Here is a 17,098-nt window from a genome sequence, read left to right on the forward strand (position 1 = left end):
TGCTCTAGAGAGGAGAGGAATGAAGGTCAGTATGAACAAGACAGAATACATGTGTGTAAATGAGAGGGAGGTCAGTGGAATGATGAGGATGCAGGGAGCAGAGTTGGCGAAGGTGGATGAGTTTAAATACTTGGGATCAACAGTATAGAGTAATGGGGACTGTGGAATTAAGGTGAAAAAGAGAGTGCAGGCAGGGTGGAATGGGTGGAGAAGAGTGTCAGGAGTGATTTGTGACAGACAGAATCAGCAAGAGTGAAAGGGAAGGTCTACAGGACGGAAGTGAGACCAGGTATGTTATATGGGTTGGAGATGGTGGCACTGACCAGAAAGCAGGAGACAGAGCTGTAGGTGGCAGAGTTAAAGATGCTAAGATTTGCATTTGGTGTGACGAGGATGGATAGGATTAGAAAGGAGTACATTAGAGGGTCAGCTCAAGTTGGACGGTTGGGAGATATATATATATTAGGAGAAGGATGCTAAGGATCGAGCTGCCAGGGAAGAGAAAAAGAGGAAGGCCTAAGAGAAGGTTTATGGATGTGGCGAGAGAGGACATGCAGGTGGAGTATAACAGAACAAGATGCAGATGACAGAAAGATATGGAAGAAGATGATCCGCTGTGGCGACCCCTAACGGGAGCAGCTGAAAGAAGAAGAAGAAGAAGATTTAATTTCAAACGCATAAATTTGCCATTTATTCCTATCAATCTACATGTGATAACCCATAGTGCCAAACTGGAAACATGTTTTCAGAAAGCTTTGCAAATTTATAAAAATCAAAAAATGAAATCTCCCATTTATTTAAGTATTCAGATCCTTTGCTGTGGTACTCCAAACTGTGGTCAGGTGCAGCCTGTTTGTTTTAATTATGATGTCTAAAACTTAATTGAAGTCCATCTGTGGGCAAATGAATTAATTGGACATCGTTGATTTCACATTGTTCAGTTCAAAAAGTCACAAAGTCCAAGGAACTCTCTGTAGACCCCCACAACAGAACTGTGGTAAAGCATAGATCAGGGTAATAATTTATAAGGCTTTCAATGATGTCAGGAGCACAGAAGACTCAATAATTGTGAAATAGAAGAAGTTTGGAATCACCAGGATTCTACCTAGAGTTGGCCATCCAGCCAAGCTGAGTAACCAGGCAAGAAGGTTCTTGGTCAGGACAAAGAACCCAATGGTCACTCTACCAGAGCCTCAGACATCCTTTGCTAAGATGGGAGAACTTGATAGAAGGATGACCAACTCAGTAGCACTCCATCAGTCAGGTGTTTATGGTAGAATGGCTAGACAGAAGCCACTCTTGAGTAAAAGGCACATGACAACCTTCTTGGAGTTTGCCAAATGGCATTTAAAGAACTTTGGTTTAATGATACAAAAATTAAAATCTTTGGGCACAACTCAAAGCACTGTGACTACAGAAGACCAGGCACTACTCATGGCCTGCTTTTACACCATCCTTACGTTGAAGAATGGTGATGGCAGCATCGTGTTATGGGGGTGTTTTTCGTGGTAAGGACAGGAAGACCAGAAGGATGAATGCAGCCAAATACTGTGAAATCCACCTCAAAGGTATGTAAAGAGAAAGTATTCTTGGGCCATTTTGATTTATGTATATGAACTTCACTTCAATAATGAATACATTTTAAATTAATCTTCTCTTTCCATGTTTTTGTTAGGCTGTACAATAAAATGTCACAATCCTTAAACTTCAAATGCTTTTATAATTCCTTAAAAGCAAAACATTGCATATCAGTTTTTGAAAATATACATCTAACACAAAGACACCCTACTGTGCTCCATTACAAATGCTCCTCCTTATATAAGTCTTATTACATTTCTTACTCTTGATTCCCATACCAACATTATTGCTTGTAGCTCTAAAGCTCAGTACCCCTCAGTGAATGTTTCTTGCTCAGATTTAGCAAGGACAGTCTCTGTTTGAGCAAAAGACTGTGGTTATAGTGAGGATTTGTGAGGAAGGAAGGCAGGAACATTTAAATGCTACTGTGGGGCACGTTATTTTAGGATTTTACAGTATTTTTATTTTATTATTGAGTGCAAAGCATACACAGGCTATGGCGGTTTTCCCCAGTTGCCTGCTTTTCATGTACAGTATAGCACACTAATGCCAAAGCAAATTATTATATATAGCTCTTGGCTAGTGTAATAAAATTATCTATTTATTTTTTAATGTTCCAATAATACAAATAAACATCAGCATTTGGATTGAATAATGCACTTTTATTTGATGTGCTGGCAGGCTGGCTCTGGTCGGTGGCAAGGGTTAGGGGTGAGATGCCCTGTTGTCTTGTCAAACTCAGGAGTAACTACATTTGCTGAGGGTTTCCAAGTACTTCAAAATAGTTTAAATGCAGTTACCAGAAAGAGAAAAAACTTGAAAAGGTCTAAATGTCTTCATTTTACGGATTGTAGTCAAATTCAAAGCAAATGGTTCACCAAATAAATCCGGAAAAATGTTGATAATAAAAATAAAAAAAGAGAAGAAGGAAAACTTTTTGTCTGTAATAAATATCTTTGTTAAGATGATCAGTTTACCACATACTGTATACATACACATGTTTAGAAAACTATATGCCCTTAATGCCTATCTGCCTTACAGTTTATATTTCTTTCAATCTAAGGCAGGGGTCCTCAATCACGGTCCTGGAGGGCTGCAGTGGCTGCAGGTTTTTGTTTCAACCCAATTGCTTACTAAGAAGCACTTATTGCTCAAAGTAACACTTCTGCTTCACTTTACTTGTTTCATTCATTAAGATTTTGAACCCTTATTGCTTATTTTTAGTCTTAAACAGCTGTGTTCTTGGTTTTTAATCGCTCCTAATTAGCAATAACATGTAAATGACAAAAGAGACCAGCAGTTCTCCATTTCGCTTGTTTCCATTTACACCGGTGTGTATTTATCATGCACTATTTGGTTTAATTAAATACTTGGAAGGAAAGTGAAGAGAAAAAAGTGAAGGACTAAGAATTACTCCTCCATTTTAGCCTTCAAATCATTTGGATGATATCCTTAGAAAGGGGAAGAAAATCTAGGATATGAGAATGACCTGACATAGCAGAGTTAAAGCACGAACAAGCCATGAAATTAAATTATTGGCAAGAATTGCTTTTTAATTAACTAACCGGGTTAAAACAAAAACCTGCAGCCACTGCGGTCCTCCAGGACTGTGACTGAGGACCTCTGATCTAAGGGCTATTTTATCATCACACGAACCTAACACTAAGAACATTCCATTAGCTTTAACTTATAGCGGGTTAAACTGAATCTTCCATTATCTATGTTAACGCTACATTACATTACATTAAAACTAAACAAACTTAGGTAAATTTACCATTTCATTAACTTAAAGGATTTGGCTCTTACACCAGAGGTAAATTGACTTGGGCTCTGTCCCTGCTTTGAGCCGGTTTAAAGTCTACAGTTAACCTAACACACTGGAGTGAGGGAGACATAAAAAATATTTTAAGTCATGGAGACAGTAGGGGGCGACAAACTCACTGGAATGTCTAGTTTTTTTAGAACAACAGAATAACAAAAGACCATCCAATTAAAAAAATATCACCAGCACAATAATAATAATAATATACTTTATTACGAATACTAAAGGAAGGGTTTTAAGCACTGGGCTTATGTGACTCGGCCTTTAAGATAAATGTTTGATCCCTCTTTTTTCACATCGTTAGAGCTAGAGACTTCTTTTACATTTACATTTACATTTACATCATTTAGCAGACGCTCTTATCCAGAGCGACTTACAACAGTGCTTAGTAGTCTACGACTGTTCTTCAGTCTTTAAGGCTAGGATTAAATCTACTGTCATTAAACAAGTTACCGCTGACCAAGTTGTACACAAAACCATGCTAGAAGAAAATAGTAAGTTGTTAGTACAAACTTTTTTATTTTTTTTTTTTTGAGAAAAGGGTAGAAAAGAGTATGGGGACTTTAGTCCCCCAAGTGCTGTTTAAAGAAGTGTGTCTTCAGACGACGTTTGAAGACAGTGAGGGTCTCCGCTGTTCGTACAGCAAGAAGAAGTTCGTTCCACCACTGAGGAGCCAACACTGCAAAGAGTCTTGATGCATGTCGTCCTCTTCTTTTAAGTAAGGGTGGTTCGAGACGAGCAGTGCTTGATGTTCTGAGAGAGCGAGAAGTGACACGCTGCTTAACCAGTGCTGATATGTAAGGTGGTGCAGTTCCAGTTTTGGCCTTAAAGGCAAGTGTTAGGGTTTTGAACCTGATGCGGGCAGCCACAGGGAGCCAGTGCAGGTTCCGCAGCAGAGTTGTAGTGTGTGAGAATTTGGGAATATTAAAAATGAGTCTTGCAGCTGCATTCTGGATCAATTGAAGTGGTCGTGTTCTCTTTAGTGAAAGTCCAGACATCAGAGAGTTGCAGTAGTCCAGCTTAGAGACTTCTTTGGCAGCCCCACATACTTTGGCAGAGTTTCCATTTACTAAAATTAAATTGAAAACAGCCCAAGTTTATTCTGCGCTTGAAATATCTTATGCACTCTCTGTGCGGAGTTTGATCGTGAAAAGATTCAGCTCAGAGCTGAAGTGGCACACTCAGACCCCTATTTTTAATAACAATGCTTTAGTGATAGGTGGGCATTCCTGTTCTTTCCCTAATTGGTTTAATCTGTTGCTTACAGGATATTTATGACAATGACATTTATAACAATGGCCTCAGAATGCTCCATCACCTGTGTGTAAGATATAGAGTTCTCTCCAACTCCTTTGTCTTTTATTTGCAACTTCTGACTTTGCTGAAATAGTATGCAGTCTTTTGCTGATTTTATTATATCAAAACAATATTATCTTAAAGTGATCAATATTGTTACCACACACTGATATTTCAGAACCCTATAATCTCTGAACCGCAGAAACACGGGAGCACCACAGCACTTGAGCTGCATTGTTTATATGAAACTGTCCTATAAAAATAAATGTTGTTGTTGTTGTCTGAGTGAGTCATTCGGCATGTCACATTATGCGACTCACTTCAAGGAAGTGTGCTGCCCACTACCGCCGACTCGCTAAGACTATGTAAGTAAAGCCATGACTGAAAATCTCTGGAAAAGTCATCTAATGTGACACAGCCTTATGTCATTTTATAAAAACCTTGGTAGCAATTTGATGAATGATTGATTATTAGTATAGCAATAGAATTTGTGTATTGGATCATCAGTAGTTCTACAGCAATAACCTTTTCCATGGGACTTCTGATTTGTTTCTTAATTACACCTGGTGTTAATAGAGCATGGCAGCAGCAGCAGGGTGGCACAGTGGTTAGCAGCGTCCTAAGTTTGAATTCCAGTTACTGTCTATGTGACGCTTGCATGTTCTCCCTATGCTGTTTAGGGTATTCCTCTCACATCCCCAAAGACATGTGAATTTGGTTAATAAGCAAATCTAAATTGTGGGGGTGGGCACCCAGTCCAGGGTTGGTTCCTACGTTGTACTTGATGGTGCCAGGATAGACTCCTGCTCCACAATTTATTCACCACTTATTTAGATGCTTGGCAGTATACAGAAGCATTTTTTAAATCTTGATGAAAACCTGAATTGGATTAATCAGAACTGAGAAATGTACAGTGCATCCGGAAAGTATTCACAGTGCATCACTTTTTCCACATTTTGTTATGTTACAGCCTTATTCCAAAATGGATTAAATTCATTTTTTCCTCAGAATTCTACACACAACACCCCATAATGACAACGTGAAAAAAGTTTACTTGAGATTTTTGCAAATTTATTAAAAATAAAAAAATTGAGAAAGCACATGTACATAAGTATTCGCTGCCTTTGCCATGAAGCTCAAAATTGAGCTCAGGTGCATCCTGTTTCCCCTGATCATCCTTGAGATGTTTCTGCAGCTTAATTGGAGTCCACCTGTGGTAAATTCAGTTGATTGGACATGATTTGGAAAGGCACACACCTGTCTATATAAGGTCCTTCAGCTGACAGTTCATGTCAGAGCACAAACCAACCATGAAGTCAAAGGAATTGTCTGTAGACTTCCTAGACAGGATTGTCTCGAGGCACAAATCTGGGGAAGGTTACAGAAAAATTTCTGCTGCTTTGAAGGTCCCAATGAGCCCAGTGGCCTCCATCATCCATAAGTGGAAGAAGTTCGAAACCACCAAGACTCTTCCTAGAGATGGCTGGCCATCTAAACTGAGCACTCTGGGGAGAAGGGCCTTAGTCAGAGAGGTGACCAAGAACCTGATGGTCACTCTGTCAGAGCTCCAGAGGTTTCTCTGTGGAGAGAGGAGAACCTTCTAGAAGGACAGCCATCTCTGCAGCAATCCACCAATCAGGCCTGTATGGTAGAGTGGCCAGACGGAAGCCACTCCTTAGTAAAAGGCACATGGCAGCCCACCTGGAGTTTGCCAAAAAGCACCTGAAGGACTCTCAGACCATGAGAAAGAAAATTCTCTGGTCTGATGAGACAAAGATTGAACTCTTTGGTGTGAATGCCAGGCGTCACGTTTGGAGGAAACCAGGCACCGCTCATCACCAGGCCAATACCATCCCTACAGTGAAGCATGGTGGTGGCAGCATCATGCTGTGGGGATGTTTTTCAGCGGCAGGGACTGGGAGACTAGTCAGGATAAAGGGAAAGATGACTGTAGCAATGTACAGAGACATCCTGGATGAAAACCTGCTCCAGAGCACTCTTGACCTCAGACTGGGGCGACGGTTCATCTTTCAGCAGGACAACGACCCTAAGCACACAGCCAAGATATCAAAGGAGTGGCTTCAGGACAACTCTGTGAATGTCCTTGAGTGGCCCAGCCAGAGCCCAGACTTGAATCCAATTGAACATCTCTGGAGAGATCTTAAAATGGCTGTGCACCGACGCTTCCCATCCAACCTGATGGAGCTTGAGAGGTGCTGCAAAGAGAAATGGGCGAAACTGGCCAAGGATAGGTGTGCCAAGCTTGTGGCATCATATTCAAAAAGACTTGAGGCTGTAATTGCTGCCAAAGGTGCATCGACAAAGTATTGCGCAAAGGCTGTGAATACTTATGTACGTGTGATTTCTCAGTTTTTTTTATTTTTAACAAATTTGCAAAAACCTCAAGTAAACTTTTTCACATTGTCATTATGGGGTGTTGTGTGTAGAATTCTGAGGAAAAAAATTAATTTAATCCATTTTGGAATAAGGCTGTAACATAACAAAATGTGGAAAAAGTGATGCGCTGTGAATACTTTCCGGATGCACTGTATATTATGTTTAAATCAAGACATGCAGTGATGCATCCATGTATGGCTGTTGCTTTTAGTAGAATTATTTTTGTATTTGGCAGAGTTTGTTTGGGTGTTTGCATTGGAGACTTCAGCATGTGTAATTTGCTATTTCACTACTTTTCAGCAAGTGCGTAAACACTTGTTTGTATCCCTAAATATTATCAGACAGGAGCTGAACAATGTGCACCTTGTGCCTTATGTTGTCAGGATAGACTCTAACACTCATTACCCCAAGTGGGACTAAGCCTGTTAGCAACATTTATGGACAGTATGTATGGCTGTTTATTAATTAAACTAAAAGTTTAATAAGCTAACACAGAGAAACAGAAGACAAAACACCAGAACTGTACCTCATGTCAAAATGCTTTCTTGTACAGTAGTAGACCATACAACAAAATTAAGCTTTTTTGATGATTTTGCTTTAGATTTCACTCCACAGTTAGAAGACTTGTACAGCACCCTAACTAAAATGTGATTCTGTGTTCCTGAAGCCATGCCTTTGCTGCTACTGGACTTGCTTTCATTTACTGAGATGGATGGAACTCACTCGGCTGAAGGCCTGCTATGTGAGAAAAGGCTCATCAAGCTCAGCTGGCATGTGGAGATGGGAGCTGTGGTATTTTTGGATGGAATTTCTCCTTTTCTAATGACTAGCAAGTTTTGCAAAGTAATGTCACAATGCACATCACAAAAATCATTTAGACAATGGGATGTTGTTGCTTTGTCTGTCTCAACTGGCATGAGATCAATGTGATGCCTTCTAGCATTGTTATCATGTAACAAAATACAGCCATAGAGACTAATACACTAAGTAAAGTAAGACCCTCACAGCTTCAAGCAGTTCAGGAAAATAGGCCAACTATGAGCAGCCTAAAATGAAACAACAACACCTCAAGTTTGGAATTAAACAGCTTTGAGGAACAACAAGCCACAATAATCTGTGAACTCAAACTACACTCTGCATGTCCCATACAGCCCTATCTTCTGTGAAGCCAGCAAACATTTGAAAAAATGATTTTGTACCTACAGACATATTCTTTCCATACCAGGATTCTGCACTTCTTTCAAACAACACCATCTCATTACTGACTTCTTTTCAACAAAGTGGACGGAGCACAAATAGGCTTCCTTATGGCTTTTTCAAATTTAGCGTGGACCTCTTCAACAGAGGGTGAAAATCAGGATGCAGTTTGCCACGTGTGTGTGCATGAGGGACAGTTTAAGACAAGGGTCCTCAATCACAGGAGTCCTGGAGGGCCGCAGTGGCTGCAGGTTTTTGCTTCAACCCAATTGCTTAATAAGAAGCACTTATTGCTCAAGTAACACTTCTGCTTCATTTTAGTTGTCTTGCTTGTTACGATTTTGAACCTTAATTGCTTATTTTAGTCTTAAACAGCTGTATTCTTGGTTTTTAATCTCTCCTAATTAGCAATAACATGCAAATGACAAAAGAGACCCGCCTTTCTCCATTTACAATTTACACCTGCGTGTATTTATCATACACTATTGAGTTAAATTAAATACTTGGAAGGAAAGTTAAGTGAAAAAATTGAAGGTCTGAGAATTACTCCTCCATTTTAGCCTTCAAATCATTTGGATGATATCCTTAGAAAGGGGAAGGAAATCTCAGATATGAGAATGACCTGACATAGCAGAGTTAAAGCACTAACAAGCCAAGAAATTAAATTATTGGCAAGAATTGTTTTCTAATTAAACAACCGGGTTAGAACAAAAACCTGCAGCCACTGCGGCCCTCCAGGACTGTGATTGAGGACCCCTGGTTTTAAGAGCTCCCACAGGAACACTAGAGGACACTGTTGATTGATACTTTTTTTTTTCTTTTTCTCTCTGCTGAACAGAAGATTGGTGACCGTGACATCTCTGGCGTCATTTCCGGTGTCCGCCTACTTGGACCCACCTCTTCCTGCCAGGAGACCATAAGACTGGAAGCTCCGCCATCTTGAGCAATCTATTTTGACACTCGCATGTTTATGAGATTTTTTCTTTTGGTTTTCAATGATTTTAAACCCACATTTTCTTTACAATATACTGGGTTGGCCTTCGGGTGCCCCAAAGATTTATAATCTTTTTGTTTCTTTATAACAAGCACAATGTCTTGTGAAAGATATATTCCTGATATTGATTTTGTTTCTTTTTTCATATTATTGTGGTTACCTTCAGGGGAGAAAAATGGTCCTGGGCTTTTCATACCTCTTTGTATGCACATGCTGCATGGCCTTAACTGGATAAAGCTTGAACCAGAAGTGCCTTTTAATCTTCTTCTTCTTTCAGCTGCTCCCGTTAGGGGTTGCCACAGCAGATTATCTTCTTCCATATCTTTCTATCCTCTGCATCTTGTTCTGTTACACCCATCACCTCCATGTCCTCTCTCACCACATCCATAAACCTTCGCTTAGGCCTTCCTCTTTTCCTCTTCCCTGGCAGCTCTATCCTTAGCATCCTTCTCCCAATATACCCAGCATCTCTCCTCTGCACATGTCCAAACCAACACAATCTCGCCTCTCTGACTCTGTCTCCCAACCGTCCAACTTGAGCTGACTGACCCTGTAATGTCCTCATTTCTAATCCTGTCCATCCTTGTCACACCCAATGCAAATCTTAGCATCTTTAGCTCTGCTACCTCCAGCTCTGTCTCCTGCTTTCTGGTCAGTGCCACCGTCTCCAACCCATATAACATAGCTGGTCTCACTACCGTCCTGTAGACCTTCCCTTTCACTCTTGCTGATACTCGTTTGTCACAAATCACTCCTGACACTCTTCTCCACCCATTCCACCCTGCCTGCACTCTCTTTTTCACCTCTCTTCCACAATCCCCATTACTCTGTACTGTTGATCCCAAGTATTTAAACTCATCCACCTTCACCACTCTACTCCCTGCATCCTCACCATTCCACTGACCTCCCTCTCATTTACACACATGTATTCTGTCTTGTTCCTACTGACTTTCATTCCTCTCCTCTCTAGAGCATATCTCTACCTCTCCAGGGTCTCCTCAACCAGAAGTGTCTTTTAATGCATAACTTAAAAAAAATAGCACAGGCAATCCTCATTTTAATAGGAATGATGAGATTCCAGCCCTATCACTGAACTAAGAAGTTCAGGTTGGACATGTGCACTCAACCCCACTGATAAGGAAATACATTGACTATGCTATGTACAGTCTAAATATTTGTATTTTATTGTTGTTTGTAAGCTATTATGTGTCATATTTTTATATATCCATCTGCCTTTTATTATGTACTGTCCTTTTAAATGTGGCTGTATTCCTTGTTCTTTGAAGGTGGTTCCCCAAGAGTTGGGGCCACCCAGACATCGCAACTCCTGACGATTTAGCCAGAGAAACAGGAGCTCTAGCAGGGGACCATTAAAGTTGTTGAGTAGAGTGCTTTTTGTGTTTATAATTTTGCTTCTTTTTCAGTCATATTGCTCTGGTTATTGGATTCTGTTTTCTAGATAGTGGTCAGGGCTTGTTTGGTTGAGGGTTGTCTTTTAGACAACTCCTTATTGTTCTTTCAAGAGCCTTTGTGGCTATTTTTGTTTTTTAATAAAATATTCCCCTTTTGTCTTATGTCCACATGCCAGAGTTTTTATGGTTTCCTTTCCTTGTAAGGCATTTTGGGACTGTTTAGATTCATACTGAACTGTTAAGTCAGTTTTCCCCACTTTGGGCCTAGTCAGGTTGAAGCATGAAGGGATATTTTTGTGGCAAGCTGTTCTGGGTTAAGTCTTTTCTGGGCTGGCTAGCAAAGGTCCTGGCCTGTTTTATGTTCTTTTTTGTAGCCTCAAACCCCTAAACAACTGAGTAGATGTTGTAAAAACAAGAAAAACAAAGACAAAATAACACCAAACTGCTTATGAAGACAAAGCTAAGGATTGTTATAAACATTTTAATAAGTTAAATTATTGAGAGAAACTTAATAATTATTTTGCACAACATGTGATGGAGCTGTGCTCTACTGGCCATTAACACAGAAATACCATTGGATGAAGTGAACTGAGCAGAAAAGCAACTCAGAATGCACAACACATCAGACCTTGAGGTAGGTGGGCAACACCAGCAGAAGACCACATCAGGTTCCTCTCCTGTCAGCAAACAACAAAAAGCTGAGGCTGCAGTCAGCATGGGCTCTACAAAACTGTTCAGTTGAAGTCTGGAGTAGCATAGCCTGGTCTGATGAATCTTAATTACTGCTGAGGCATGCAGACGGTAGGGTCAGAATTTGGCAGCAACTGCATGAATCCAGGAGCCCAAGCTGCCTTGTGTCAACAGTCCAGGCTCTTGCTGATGGTTTAACGGTTTGGGGAATGTTTTCTTGAGACACTCTACACTGATTAACTACTAAATAGTCATCACTCAAATTTCACAGCCTGTTGTTGCTAACCACATGAATCCCTAGATGGTCACAATTTACCCATCTCCTAATGGCTACATCCAGCATGATAATTCACCATGTCTCAAAGCAAAAGTCATCTCAAACTGGCTTCATGAACATGACAATAAGTTCAGTGTTCTTCAGCGACCTTCCCAGCTTTTGGATCTGAATCCAATAGATTTGGGATGTGGTAAAATGAGGGAGTCACAGCATGAATGTGCAGCGGACAAATGTGCAGAACTTTAATGATATAATCATGTCACAATGGATAAGAATTTCAAAAGAATTTTTTCCAAAACTTACGGAATCCATACCATGAAGACTTGATGCTGTTTTGAGAATAAAAGAATGTCCTACCGAGTATAAGTATAGTGTTCCTAATAATTTGCTCAGTGAGTGTATATTTCTCTTAATATGTTGTAACAAACATATTTCCAAATACACTGTGTACTTGTATAAGACATACATTACTGTATGCTGTGTGGCCAGCCCATGGTTCTAAAAAGCCATTCAGGGTTTATATTAATATCTGGGAAAGTTACAAACAGTCTTCTTAATTAATTCATTTTTTGAACTCCCTATAATTCACTTTACGTTGTTAAGCAGATAGATGTGTCAGCACGTGAAGTCAGCAATGTATTCAGTGCTGAAACATGGACTGTAAGCTTAATGTTTTCTGACATTTTGATAAAACTGTCAAAACAAAAGTTAAAGTGCAAGGAATGTGTTACATGTATTTCTCTTTAATGTTAGTTTCTAGACGTGAATCCAGTTGCTGGGAGTCTAACGATTTTAACTGTAAAGGGTCTGGAATATCAGAGCCCCTGTTCTTAAGCAAATGTTCTATTAGTGGAAAGCTGGATTCTCATGTACCGTACCAAAATACAAAGCAACACGCTGCAGTTAAAATGATACCTCAGCAAAGCAAAAAGCAGGAATATTAAAGAACTAAAACACAATTTAATTGAAATTTCTCTCTTTGAATTACCGTTTAGAATTCCAAATACTGATGACAGAACATTGCAGGTTACAACCTTATAACTTACTTGTCCAAGTTTAATAAATTTAATCTAGAAAGTTTTTAATGTGAACACCCACCAGACTGTCCACCCAAAACCAAACACTGCATGGTCACCTAACCAGCCATGTGCACCTGGAGAACAAACTGGCTGAAAAAAGGGCATTTCTGGGTTCATTGAAATGACTGGTGCCTTCAAACTCACTTCTTCTTCTTTCGGCTGATCCCATTAAAAGCTGCTTTGCACCGGATCATCTTCTTCCATATCTTTCTGCCCTCTGCATCTTGTTCTGTTACATCCATCACCTGCATGTCCTCTCCTTCTTCTTCTTCGGCCAGCAGTAGCCCAATTTCCGCCAGCACCCTATTGGCTAACAGTACTGGTGGCGGCCATTGTTAACCCGGGAGTCGACCGATCCGGTATGGAAATTTGTATTGTTGTCCGCATATTGATTTGGCTAAATTTTACACCAGATGCCCTTCCTGACGTAACCCTCCCCATTTATCTGGGTTTGGGACTGGCACGAAGAAACACACTGGTTTGTGCATCCCCTGTGGCTGGGTTGGTGCCTTTAAACTCACTAAATAAAAAATATCAGGATAAAGATCTTATAAAGTGATATTTAGTGAGGCGTTTGAAATACTTTTATATGCTGTACATGTCATAGTGCGATTTGGTCTGGGGTAGATCTCAATATAATAAACACTTAGGAGATATCTGTTGAGAGATATTTTCAATGCCAAGGCAATATACTTTTTATGTACTACAATATGCAAAAATGACAAATATATATTAAAATATATATGTTCTAAAATATATTGTATACAGTAGTATAACTAGAATTTAAAAATATATTTAAAAAATATTTGAATATTTTGTAAAATGTGCCTTGCAGTATATTGTACCTAGTATTTTAAAATATATGTGTATATTTTGGAAAACGTATTTCAATATACAAACATGTCAATAATTTACATACTTTAGTATAATACTAAATTTTGATGTATATTTACTCCTGAAGTATATTGCAATATATTTATAACATGTCCATATTGGTAACAATATATTTTATAAAAATATTATTGTGAGGGTTGCATGCCATTAGTAAGCAATGACTTCAAAAAGGAGGACATCAGCAAAAAAGTGAAATGAGAGTCATGTTGATGATGAAATTTTTAAAAACAAAAATAAACATTAATGCTCTTTATATTCTAATAAAAAATAGCAAAACCAGTTTTGAATTTGGATTGATACCACGACATTGAAACTTGGAAATAACAATTTTCTCGATGAAGGTAGAATTTCAGTTAAAAGCAGAGGTTGACTGAAATGACAGAAGCAGAACGCATTTCTCTACCCCGTAGGTATTTGTAATGAACACAGTTCATTGACACAGTAAACTGATTATTTACTTATTACACTATCAAACATGGCATAAATATCTATCTTTGTTTTAGGCTTGTGAATTCTAGAAGTAAAAAAATGACATTTTGACCTATATGTCCACATCCCACACTTTCTTACCATGTGATCTTTCAAACAGTTTATGATGCCATGTTTAGGTAGATAGATAGATAGATAGATAGATAGATAGATAGATAGATAGATAGATAGATAGATAGATAGATAGATAGATAGATAGATAGATAGATAGATAGATAGATAGATAGATAGATAGATAGATAGACTTTATTTGAAATTTAAAACAGGCTGAAACTTGGATAACTTGCACTATACTGTAGTTGAGAGTGTAGTCAAAGTAAAAGCTGATATATAAAATATAAATCGATTGACTAAATGTCCATCCCATACAGGGATCAAAGCATTGTGTTATCTTGGACATCTAAAAAAGATCTAATAAAGATGGACGTTAATGTGTCTTATGTGCCCAGAGATCAATATTCTGATAGTAGGCATCAGTATGTGTTGGTTGCTCTCAAAGCCACCAGAAAAATTAATCTGACAAGATTAAACAAAAATGAGAATTTTCTTTAATGAAAACTCATTCACCAATTTATTCCAGATGTATATTTTTTTGAAACACTTGCTCTTTTAACTCTAAAATGCTGAACTGAGCATCAATCAATGAAAATTTGGTTAAGAGGAGCCTTGACCCGTTCTTAGACATTAGACTAAAACCTGTGATAAAATGTCCTACCTGACTAGACTGCACAGAAGCCTGCAGCTCCTTCAACTCCTCTTCATACACTTTTCTGAGGAAGGTAATTTCCTCCAGTAGATTCTCGACCTTTTTCTCTAGCTGTAAGCGATTCAAAGTAGCATCATCCACGTCCTTTCTGTAGCCCGACAGGGTGTCTTCGGCCACCTCCCGCAGTTTACTCTCCTCTTCCAATTTTTCTTTAGTCTTGGTCAGCGCATCGGCAAGCTGAGCACAATACAGCTCGGCCTGGCTCTTCTCGTGGGTCAGCTCCTCCACCCGGGAGCGCAGCTCTCGGATCTCCTGCTCATAGACATCGTGCAGACGGGACGGCTCGGTCTGCTGCTGCCTCAGCGCCGTCACCTCGGCCTCCAGGACCTTGTTGTGCAGCTCCAACTGATGCACCTTCTCGATGAAGGACACGAAGCGGTCATTTAGTCCTTGCAACTGCTCTTTTTCATTGGTGCGGATGATCTTCAGCTCATTAGTCAAAGCGGTAGTACTGGACAGGTCTACATGATCGATTCTGGCCGGGTTGCCTGCTGCTGAATAAAGTGGACGTCCAGTGCCGGTTTTGCGGAAGGTGGTCGAGTTAGTCACGGACGAGATGCCGGAACTCCGAAAGGCATGAGAGGAGCGGTAAGCTGGACCCCTCGGCGTGCTGTTTGATAACCGAGAGGAGAGTCGCGGAATATCTGCAAACATCTTGCGGCAAACAAGCTTCTATGCGGTACAGCTCTTCTGAGGGACCGGATTGTAGATGTTGCTCTACTGATTCTGCTTTAACAGATCGGACACCGGCTTCTTATACGTTTGCTGCAGAGAACACGCCCATTTGAGGAAGGAATACAAAATGCAAACCTCTGCAGATCTGCTTTCCCTCAAGGAAATCAAAAAGCAGTTCACTCTGCCGCAGAAGGTCTTCAAATCTTCGAGATGAGCGTCCAGTCACGTTAGGGTGTCAACTGCGCAAAAGCAGTCCCTGGGGCCAGCAGACCGACCACTCCCGTGTGATAAAGCAAAGCGCTTTAGTATGAAAATACATTTCACTGAATTCTTTTTTAAAATATAAGTATAAATATTTTTTCAACTGCCAGTACTGTATCATTCATTATATAGAAAGCGGCAAGTGGAGTTTGCGGCTACATCGCAATGTCAAGAATTCTGGGTTATCTGGTGATATTAAACTGGCCGGGTATCGATATAAAGATTTGTCATCCAGCACTGCGTTATTTTCCAGAAGATACTAGAACAGAAGCTGGTGCCCACTACCCTACGTTGGAAATTGAAAGTTGCTGCATGAAAACAGTGGGGACAACAGTATTTGTTACCATCATTTCAGTTAATATCTCGAAGAAGCGCAGTAGTGGATTTTGGATGCAAAATCTTTCAGGGTTATGCAAACTTATGATACCGTGCAGACGCACCACAAACTCTGGCATAAACTGTGGTCTGAAACAAAGTCCAACAATTGCACAGGGGCAGTATGCTGGCACCTGCTATTTGACCCTCAGGTGTGGGAATATTTTTGAAATTTGGTAACACTTCTATTATCATCCTGGAGGCATTTCTAACTTTTTTTTAATTCTTTCTAACTCTGAATAAAAGAAATGCAACCTGCACTACACACACATCAAGTGAATCTTGTCTTCACTGCAAAGTCTTTAAGTGTTAATTAACATCTAAAATCGCATCCACGGGAGTTTTAAACATTAACATCAGTGAGGATGTTACGCGTTGCATTCTTTTTAGGGTTTCCAAAATTATTCAGCTGCCCAACCCTGTAATGAGGCATCTTGTTTAGAAAGCAAAAATCGTCTTATTATCTCCAGTTACACTCTTAAACATAAAGGAGTCAGCAGGAGCGGACTGGGTCTCAAACCCGGCCCGGGTATCCTTCAATGAGTGAGGTGACGAGGTCGACCCACTCGGCCCATTGTTCATTGTAATTTTCTTAAAATTTGTGATGAATACGCGGCTCGCTACTTGCTATGAGCCTATGATATGAACTCTATCTAAACTGTTGCCAAACTTAATCTGTACACTGTTGTTTAGACACAACTTAAAATTTGAAGACATGCTTAGAAATAAAATTTAATGAAAAATAAAAAATGAGTAACACGGCTTACACGTTATTAGAGTACATGTCAAATGTCATGTCCAAGTGCCAGTAGGCTAGTAGCTGCTCATTTACAATGCAATAAACTATAACTGAGGTTATAATGAAAACCCCACATGATCGAAATATTATATTAACT

The 17,098-nt window shown here is 39.7% G+C and overlaps 1 protein-coding gene across 1 annotated transcript in view; it reads right to left on the minus strand.

The window, feature by feature from the left end:
• The window catches only part of zgc:65851 (uncharacterized protein LOC321113 homolog), a 30,638-nt gene extending 14,812 nt beyond the window's left edge, over positions 1 to 15,826 (minus strand). The window contains exon 1 of the mRNA XM_028798582.2: positions 14,841 to 15,826. Coding sequence (XP_028654415.1) covers positions 14,841 to 15,545 — 705 coding nt within the window. The 5' untranslated portion in view covers positions 15,546 to 15,826. The remainder of the gene's footprint in view (positions 1 to 14,840) is intronic.
• Positions 15,827 to 17,098: the final 1,272 nt, after the last annotated feature.

The sequence above is a fragment of the Erpetoichthys calabaricus genome, chromosome 1 (genome assembly GCF_900747795.2).
Source record: "Erpetoichthys calabaricus chromosome 1, fErpCal1.3, whole genome shotgun sequence".
Taxonomy (NCBI): Eukaryota; Metazoa; Chordata; class Cladistia; order Polypteriformes; family Polypteridae; genus Erpetoichthys; species Erpetoichthys calabaricus.